At 43.6% G+C, this 10,234-nt stretch overlaps 1 protein-coding gene across 2 annotated transcripts in view; it reads right to left on the minus strand.

The window, feature by feature from the left end:
• Window positions 1-10,234, minus strand: part of ZC2HC1C (zinc finger C2HC-type containing 1C) — a 59,580-nt gene that overhangs the window by 49,182 nt on the left and 164 nt on the right. Inside the window, exons 1-2 of one of the 2 annotated variants that reach the window (XM_088447454.1) lie at window positions 10,122-10,233; window positions 6,244-7,479 (exon numbers count right to left, since the gene is read on the minus strand). In XM_088447454.1, coding sequence (XP_088303580.1) covers window positions 6,244-7,470 — 1,227 coding nt within the window. In that variant the 5' untranslated portion in view covers window positions 7,471-7,479; window positions 10,122-10,233. Of the gene's footprint in view, window positions 1-6,243; window positions 7,480-10,121; window position 10,234 lie in introns of those variants that run through there. The other variant, XM_088447453.1, reaches the window with a different exon arrangement.

Below are 10,234 nucleotides of genomic sequence, written 5' to 3' on the forward strand. Positions count from 1 at the left end.
AGATGATAGGAGAATGAAGAGGAGAGAGAATAGATGATAGGAGAATGAAGAGGAGAGAGAATAGATGATAGGAGAATGAAGAGGAGAGAGAATAGATGATAGGAGAATGAAGAGGAGAGAGAATAGATGATAGGAGACTGGAGAGGAGAGAGAATAGATGATAGGAGCCAGGCAGTACAGTGAAGAGGAGAGAGAATAGATGATAGGGGACTGGAGAGGAGAGAGAATAGATGATAGGAGACTGGAGAGGAGAGAGAATAGATGATAGGAGAATGAGGAGGAGAGAGAATAGATGATAGGAGACTGGAGAGGAGAGAGAATAGATGATAGGAGAATGAAGAGGAGAGAGAATAGATGATAGGAGAATGAAGAGGAGAGAGAATAGATGATAGGAGACTGAAGAGGAGAGAGAATAAATGACAGGAGAATGAAGAGGAGAGAGAATAGATGATAGAATGAAGATGAGAGAGAATAGATGATAGGAGAATGAAGAGGAGAGAGAATAGACGATAGGAGAATGAAGAGGAGAGAGAATAGATGATAGGAGAATGAAGAGGAGAGAGAATAGACGATAGGAGAATGAAGAGGAGAGAGAATAGATGATAGGAGCCAGACAGGAGACTGGAGAGGAGAGAGAATAGATGATAGAAGAATGAAGAGGAGAGAGAATAGATGATAGGAGAATGAAGAGGAGAGAGAATAGATGATAGGGGACTGGAGAGGAGAGAGAATAGATGATAGGAGACTGGAGAGGAGAGAGAATAGATGATAGGAGAATGAGGAGGAGAGAGAATAGATGACAGGAGACTGGAGAGGAGAGAGAATAGATGATAGGAGAATGAAGAGGAGAGAGAATAGATGATAGGAGAATGAAGAGGAGAGAGAATAGATGATAGGAGAATGAAGAGGAGAAAGAATAGATGATAGGAGAATGAAGAGGAGAGAGAATAGATGATAGGAGAATGAAGAGGAGAGAGAATAGATGATAGGAGAATGAAGAGGAGAGAGAATAGATGATAGGAGAATGAAGAGGAGAGAGAATAGATGATAGGAGACTGGAGAGGAGAGAGAATAGATGATAGGAGACTGGAGAGGAGAGAGAATAGATGATAGGAGCCAGGCAGTACAGTGAAGAGGAGAGAGAATAGATGATAGGGGACTGGAGAGGAGAGAGAATAGATGATAGGAGACTGGAGAGGAGAGAGAATAGATGATAGGAGAATGAGGAGGAGAGAGAATAGATGATAGGAGACTGGAGAGGAGAGAGAATAGATGATAGGAGAATGAAGAGGAGAGAGAATAGATGATAGGAGAATGGAGAGGAGAGAGAATAGATGATAGGAGAATGAGGAGGAGAGAGAATAGACGATAGGAGAATGAAGAGGAGAGAGAATAGATGATAGGAGAATGAAGAGGAGAGAGAATAGATGATAGGAGACTGAAGAGGAGAGAGAATAAATGACAGGAGACTGAAGAGGAGAGAGAATAGATGATAGAATGAAGATGAGAGAGAATAGATGATAGGAGAATGAAGAGGAGAGAGAATAGACGATAGGAGAATGAAGAGGAGAGAGAATAGACGATAGGAGAATGAAGAGGAGAGAGAATAGACGATAGGAGAATGAAGAGGAGAGAGAATAGATGATAGGAGAATGAAGAGGAGAGAGAATAGATGATAGGAGCCAGACAGGAGACGGGAGAGGAGAGAGAATAGATGATAGAAGAATGAAGAGCAGAGAGAATAGATGATAGGAGAATGAAGAGGAGAGAGAATAGATGATAGGAGAATGAAGAGGAGAGAGAATAGATGATAGGAGAATGAAGAGGAGAGAGAATAGATGATAGGAGCCAGACAGGACACTGGAGAGGAGAGAGAATAGATGATAGGAGAATGAAGAGGAGAAAGAATAGATGATAGGAGCCAGGCAGGAGACTGGAGAGGAGAGAGAATAGATGATAGGAGCCAGACAGGAGACTGGAGAGGAGAGAGAATAGATGATAGAAGAATGAAGAGGAGAGAGAATAGATGATAGGAGAATGAAGAGGAGAGATAATAGATGATAGGAGAATGGAAAGGAGAGAGAATAGATGATAGGAGAATGAAGAGGAGAGAGAATAGACGATAGGAGAATGAAGAGGAGAGAGAATAGATGATAGGAGCCAGACAGGAGACTGGAGAGGAGAGAGAATAGATGATAGAAGAATGAAGAGGAGAGAGAATAGATGATAGGAGAATGAAGAGGAGAGAGAATAGATGATAGGAGAATGAAGAGGAGAGAGAATAGATGATAGGAGCCAGGCAGGAGACTGGAGAGGAGAGAGAATAGATGATAGGAGCCAGACAGGAGACTGGAGAGGAGAGAGAATAGATGATAGAAGAATGAAGAGGAGAGAGAATAGATGATAGGGGACTGGAGAGGAGAGAGAATAGATGATAGGAGACTGGAGAGGAGAGAGAATAGATGATAGGAGAATGAGGAGGAGAGAGAATAGATGATAGGAGACTGGAGAGGAGAGAGAATAGATGATAGGAGAATGAAGAGGAGAGAGAATAGATGATAGGAGAATGAAGAGGAGAGAGAATAGATGATAGGAGAATGAAGAGGAGAGAGAATAGATGATAGGAGAATGAAGAGGAGAGAGAATAGATGATAGGAGAATGAAGAGGAGAGAGAATAGATGATAGGAGAATGAAGAGGAGAGAGAGTAGATGATAGGAGAATGAAGAGGAGAGAGAATAGATGATAGGAGAATGAAGAGGAGAGAGAATAGATGATAGGAGAATGAAGAGGAGAGAGAATAGATGATAGGAGACTGGAGAGGAGAGAGAATAGATGATAGGAGCCAGGCAGTACAGTGAAGAGGAGAGAGAATAGATGATAGGGGACTGGAGAGGAGAGAGAATAGATGATAGGAGACTGGAGAGGAGAGAGAATAGATGATAGGAGAATGAAGAGGAGAGAGAATAGATGATAGGAGAATGAAGAGGAGAGAGAATAGATGATAGGAGAATGAAGAGGAGAGAGAATAGATGATAGGAGACTGAAGAGGAGAGAGAATAGATGATAGGAGACTGAAGAGGAGAGAGAATAAATGACAGGAGAATGAAGAGGAGAGAGAATAGATGATAGAATGAAGATGAGAGAGAATAGATGATAGGAGAATGAAGAGGAGAGAGAATAGACGATAGGAGAATGAAGAGGAGAGAGAATAGACGATAGGAGAATGAAGAGGAGAGAGAATAGACGATAGGAGAATGAAGAGGAGAGAGAATAGACGATAGGAGAATGAAGAGGAGAGAGAATAGATGATAGGAGCCAGACAGGAGACTGGAGAGGAGAGAGAATAGATGATAGAAGAATGAAGAGGAGAGAGAATAGATGATAGGAGAATGAAGAGGAGAGAGAATAGATGATAGGGGACTGGAGAGGAGAGAGAATAGATGATAGGAGACTGGAGAGGAGAGAGAATAGATGATAGGAGAATGAGGAGGAGAGAGAATAGATGATAGGAGACTGGAGAGGAGAGAGAATAGATGATAGGAGAATGAAGAGGAGAGAGAATAGATGATAGGAGAATGGAGAGGAGAGAGAATAGATGATAGGAGAATGAGGAGGAGAGAGAATAGATGATAGGAGAATGAAGAGGAGAGAGAATAGATGATAGGAGAATGAAGAGGAGAGAGAATAGATGATAGGAGACTGAAGAGGAGAGAGAATAGATGATAGAATGAAGATGAGAGAGAATAGATGATAGGAGAATGAAGAGGAGAGAGAATAGACGATAGGAGAATGAAGAGGAGAGAGAATAGACGATAGGAGAATGAAGAGGAGAGAGAATAGACGATAGGAGAATGAAGAGGAGAGAGAATAGACGATAGGAGAATGAAGAGGAGAGAGAATAGATGATAGGAGCCAGACAGGAGACTGGAGAGGAGAGAGAATAGATGATAGAAGAATGAAGAGGAGAGAGAATAGATCATAGGAGAATGAAGAGGAGAGAGAATAGATGATAGGAGAATGAAGAGGAGAGAGAATAGATGATAGGAGAATGAAGAGGAGAGAGAATAGATGATAGGAGAATGAAGAGGAGAGAGAATAGATGATAGGAGAATGAAGAGGAGAAAGAATAGATGATAGGAGCCAGACAGGAGACTGGAGAGGAGAGAGAATAGATGATAGAAGAATGAAGAGGAGAGAGAATAGATGATAGGGGACTGGAGAGGAGAGAGAATAGATGATAGGGGACTGGAGAGGAGAGAGAATAGATGATAGGAGACTGGAGAGGAGAGAGAATAGATGATAGGAGAATGGAGAGGAGAGAGAATAGATGATAGTAGAATGGAGAGGAAAGAGAATAGATGATAGGAGACTGGAGAGGAGAGAGAATAGATGATAGGAGACTGGAGAGGAGAGAGAATAGATGATAGGAGACTGGAGAGGAGAGAGAATAGATGATAGGAGAATGAGGAGGAGAGAGAATAGATGATAGGAGACTGGAGAAGAGAGAGAATAGATGATAGGAGACTGGAGAGGAGAGAGAATAGATGATAGGAGACTGGAGAGGAGAGAGAATAGATGATAGGAGAATGAAGAGGAGAGAGAATAGATGATAGGAGAATGAAGAGGAGAGAGAATAGATGATAGGAGAATGAAGAGGAGAGAGAATAGATGATAGGAGAATGAAGAGGAGAAAGAATAGATGATAGAAGCCAGGCAGGAGACTGGAGAGGAGAGAGAATAGATGATAGGAGAATGAAGAGGAGAAAGAATAGATGATAGAAGCCAGGCAGGGGACTGGAGAGGAGAGAGAATAGATGATAGGGGACTGGAGAGGAGAGAGAATAGATGATAGGAGCCAGGCAGGAGAGTGAAGAGGAGAGAGAATAGATGATAGGAGCTAGGCAGGAGACTGGAGAGGAGAGAGAATAGATGATAGGAGCCAGGCAGGAGAGTGAAGAGGAGAGAGAATAGATGATAGCGGACTGGAGAGGAGAGAGAATAGATGATAGGAGACTGGAGAGGAGAGAGAATAGATGATAGGAGACTGGAGAGGAGAGAGAATAGATGATAGGAGAATGAAGAGGAGAGAGAATAGATGATAGGAGAATGAAGAGGAGAGAGAATAGATGACAGGAGACTGGAGAGGAGAGAGAATAGATGATAGGAGACTGGAGAGGAGAGAGAATAGATGATAGGAGAATGAAGAGGAGAGGCAATAGATGATAGGAGAATGAAGAGGAGAGAGAATAGATGATAGGAGACTGGAGAGGAGAGAGAATAGATGATAGGAGACTGGAGAGGAAAGAGAATAGATGATAGGAGTCAGGAAGGAGAATGGAGTGGAGAGAGAATATACAATAGGATCCAGGAAGGTAAATTGAGAGGAGATAATATGATGGGAACCAGGCAAGAGAATAGAGAGGAATGAGAATATATCATAACAAGCAAAGCAGGAGAATGGCAAGGAACGAGAATATATCATAATGAGCCAGGTAGAATGGCGAGGAATGAGAACATATGATAATGCTCCAGGCAGGAGAATGGAGAGAAAATAGAATATATATTATGAGCCCTGAATAAACATGCAGTGAGGAAAGATTTAGAGACAGGAAGTGTTGATAGTAATAAGGGCACAGTACTGATGAAACTATAATAAGGCGTAATGGAATATACAATAAGGAGTAGAGAGAAATTACAAATTATGGGGCCTATGTATCAAGCTGCTTTTAACATAAATGATGCAGTTTCTGCATAATTATATGTATTGTTGCTATGTACTCAAAGCACAATGCAGGAGATTCCACAGAAAGCTCTGGCAAAGCGCTAATTAGCACTTCAGATTACAGTCCCCATTATTATCAATGGGGACTACAATCTGAACCCTATGTACTAAACTGCAAAAAGCGAAACTTTTCGGAGTTTAGCCCCTTGAAGTATACACCATCTTTAGATGGTGTAAACTGCTGTAATTCTATGGGGGCTCCAGGTGCAGGAGAGAGATCTTTCGGTCTCTACCCGCAGCCCCAGGTGATGCTGTGCGCATGCGTAGTGTCATCTTCCCCACGGAGAAGTGTTTCACTTCTGTTTAAGACTTCTACAATTTTCTGGGGATATAACTCGCAGGGACAGCGGTTACCACAACCACTGTCCCTGCGAGTTCCCCTTTGTACATAGCGGGGATATTTTCAATAAAAATGAAAATATTCCCGGCGATATGGAAAGATAATAATGTGAATCTGACCTGGGGAACAGGGGTTGGAGCTTTTCCGTTTGTCTGCAGATACTGTTCAAGGTCCGTTCCCTTGGCCCGGGCTTTAGAAGAGTCAAACACTTTCCTCTTGGTAGATTGCATCTTCTTACAGATCTGAGAATGTTTCTCGAGACGATGCTCCATGAACCGTCTGTCACACAAATGGCAGGTAACCAACCCCTCTCCCAAATATTCAGGGTTATCATCTGCAAGGAATCCTTTTTCATCTGCATTCTTGTGGTCAGGTATGGACTGTGGAGGTCTATTGGTACGAGCACCTGACAAGCCAGCTACCTGCCTAAGAGGTCCATTCTGTGGTGGAGAAAGCCTACTTTCCAGAGCTTCCCTATTCGGCCGATGTTGCACTTGTGGCAGGGGCTTAGTCTCTACCTTTCGATGGGGTTTATCCCAGAAATCCTTCACATAGCCTTTGTCCTGGCAGCTATCATCCTCTCCTACTTCTTCTTTCTCCACTTTAGTGCTTGGGTGATGGTAGTGATTACTTGTCCGTTTCTGAGTCCTTTCTGATCTCATCCTACTCACATCCTCAATCTTCCTTACTCTTCTATCCTCTAGTTCAGCCTCCTCCCTTTCTTTCTGGATTCGTCGCAGCTCTTCCTCAGTTCTCCACAGCTTTTCCCTCAGCAGAGCCTCTTTCTTGCGGATCTCGGCTCCCAGGTCAGACTCTGTATTTTCTAGCTGTTGCCACAAGTCTCTCCGATTGGGTCCTGATTTGGACCTGACATGTTCTTGGGTGGGCAGTGATTCTTTGAAGCCTGGAAAATTAGCTGATGGAGCACGTAGGACTTTCCTTACCTCTGATTCATTCCGTGCAGCTTTACGGTGAACCACTGGTTTCAGAGGGTGCGCCCTGTCCACACCTACTGTCCTCTTGGATACTGTCCAATTGGAAGCCCACATCCTCTCTTCCTGGGCCCATTGGGGTGGTTGGTTGAGTGCATGGACTGGATTCTGTTTAGGACCAGGATGCGTAGTGTGCAGTGAAGGCCCATTGACCCTCTGGGAGATACGCTCTTGTTGCTGTGTTAGCAGATTGAACATCTTCTCCTCCTTCTCTCGAATTGTCCTCTCTTGGTATTCATTACGTAACATCTCCAATCTAGAGAGACCTTTGAGAGCTGGAAATTCTCTCCTCAGTAGCTTTGCATCAGACAAGTCCTCAGTGTGCATGAATGGGCTCATCTTAAGGCGTGACATGATGGTGCCCTGAGAGGGAATAAATGAAGTCAGATAAGAAAGGATTCGCCATCAAACCTATGTGACAGGTTCCCCCTAGCTAATTTCAGGCACTAACCAGCAGCCCAGAGAATGTAAGACAACAAAACCTCCAACCCCAACCCCTCTTCTACTTGATATAGGTAAGGCTTGTCAATTAATGGCCACTGATGTCCCTCTGATCCACATCACTGCAATACACAAACCAATGAGGAGTGCTGGAAAAGAGTGGGGGCATTTATTAACAGTAACACTCTATGCCTCTTACCTATAATATCACCCGATTTTCTTAATTATTTATCAATAATAACACTCCCTTATCCTGTCCTTAGTAATAGTTGCACCCCTTTTTATGGGGGATAGATGTATGATTATTTATAAGGGAGGTGGGTGGTAGTAATAGAAATTAGGGAAGTGCTATAATATTATGAAATAGTTGGCTGTTATTATTGATTATTTGGATAATAAGAGGGATGTGATAATATTAATAACCAAGCTGGGTAGCATTATTACTAAGGGGGTGGGTGGTGTTATTAATGCTAATCGGAATGGGTGGTAATATTGACAAGGGAGTGATAGGTGGTAATGGTAAATGTAATGAGTTCTTATAATTAGGATGAGGTTGTTCTATTGGGGAAAGGGCGGTAATTCTGATAAAAGTGAGGATGTGTTATTTTTGATAAAAGCTCATTGGAAGGGATTATTAAAGATGCAGATGGCGTTATTTTATTGATAAGGGGTGATAATAGTAGGGGTGTTTAGGTGGAAAAAGAGCTATGGTTGACATTATTGGTAACGGGGAATGGATAATATTACTGATGGGGCAGAGGAGTGATATTATTGGTAACGGGGAATGGGTAATATTACTGATAAGGGGCAGAGGGGTGATATTATTGGTAACGGGGAATGGATAATATTACTGATAAGGGGCAGAGGGTGAGATTATTGGTAACGGGGAATGGATAATATTACTGATAAGGGGCAGAGGGGTGATATTATTGGTAACGGGGAATGGATAATATTACTGATAAGGGGCAGAGGGGTGATATTATTGGTAACGGGGAATGGATAATATTACTGATAAGGGGCAGAGGGGTGATATTATTGTAACGGGGAATGGATAATATTACTGATGGGGCAGAGGGGTGATATTATTGGTAACGGGGAATGGATAATATTACTGATGGGGGCAGAGGGGTGAGATTATTGGTAACGGGGAATGGATAATATTACTGATGGGGCAGTGGGGTGAGATTATTGGTAACGGGGAATGGATAATATTACTGATGGGGGCAGAGGGGTGAGATTATTGGTAATGGGGAATGGATAATATTACTCAAAAGGGACAGAGGGGTGATATATTTGGAAAGTTGTGACGCTCTGATGGTATTAAAGGTGCTGAGATTATACTATTAAAATTTGGGGTGACACTTTTGGTGTGGTGGCTATAACGCGTCTGAGTATTATTATTAATATTGGTGTGTATAAGGGGTCAGTTGATACTACTGGAGGGGGATGTTATAAAGAGTCGGGATGATATCGGTGTGGGGGGGGTCGTATATGGGGGCGTGATGTTAGTATTAGTCGGGGTAGTTTATTGTGTAGGGCAGGGATGGGGAACCTCAGGCCCGGGGGCCGTATAAGGCCCTTGGAATCATTTGGTTTGGCCCTCTGAGCTTTTTTTCTGCTAGCCTCATCTAGCTACCACGGTGTCATTCAGCCAGAATCTATGCAGCAGTGCGGCGCTCATCGGCGATTGTGGTCCCGCCACGTGTGACAACACACGGAGGGGGCGTAGCCTGCACCGGGCCCGCAAATAATGATATATATATCAAAATGGCCCTTGGAAGAAAAAAGGTTCCCCACCCCTGGTGTAGGGTGATATTACCGGTGGTTGTATATGGGGTCGCAATGATATTAATGGTGGTGGGTTGTATATAGGGCCGAGGCTATATTAGAGATGGGGATGTGGTATATAGGGTCGGAATAATTATTACTAGGTGGGTGGTATAAGGGGTCAGGGCGATGAATCAGTGAAGATTTCTTTGGTGGGGGACGGAGTATAAGCTGTTCTGTTGGGGTGATATAATTATTGGTGGGTGAGTGGGGTGGTGGTATATGAGGTTGTGATGATATTAGAGGTGGGATGATATATATGGGGTCAGGGTGATGAATCAGTGATGATTACTGTGGCAGGGGGTATAAATTGTTGGGGTGATATAATAGTGGGTGAGTGGGGTGGTATATGGGGTCGGGATGATATTAGCGGTGTGGTGGTATATGGGGTAAGGGTGATGAATCACTGAAGATTACTGTGGTGGGCGAGTAGTGGGGTGGTATATGGGGTGGGGATGATAGGGGTGTGGTGGTATATGTGGTCGGGATGATATTAGAGGTGGGGTGGTATATGGGGTCAGGGTGTTGAATCACTGATGATTACTGTGGCGGGGGAGGGAGTATAAACTGTTGGGGTGATATAATTATTGGAGGATGAGTGGGGGGATGATTACTGTGGCGGGGGGAGTATATTGGGGTGATAAAATTATAGGTGGGTGGGGTGGTATATGGGGTCGGGATGATATTATTACTTGCCGACTGTAGGGCATGTCTCCCGGAGCCGGCCGCCCACTTACCTAATGAAGAGGTCTGCCAGGGGAGAGTACATGGGGTCGGGGTGATATAATGATAGGTAGGGGGGGTCACCATGGATACATGATCTATAGGCGGAGGAGGACCCGGCCCCATG

This window comes from Taudactylus pleione, unplaced genomic scaffold (assembly GCF_031769625.1).
Source record: "Taudactylus pleione unplaced genomic scaffold, aTauple2 ptg000433l, whole genome shotgun sequence".
Lineage (NCBI taxonomy): Eukaryota > Metazoa > Chordata > Amphibia > Anura > Myobatrachidae > Taudactylus > Taudactylus pleione.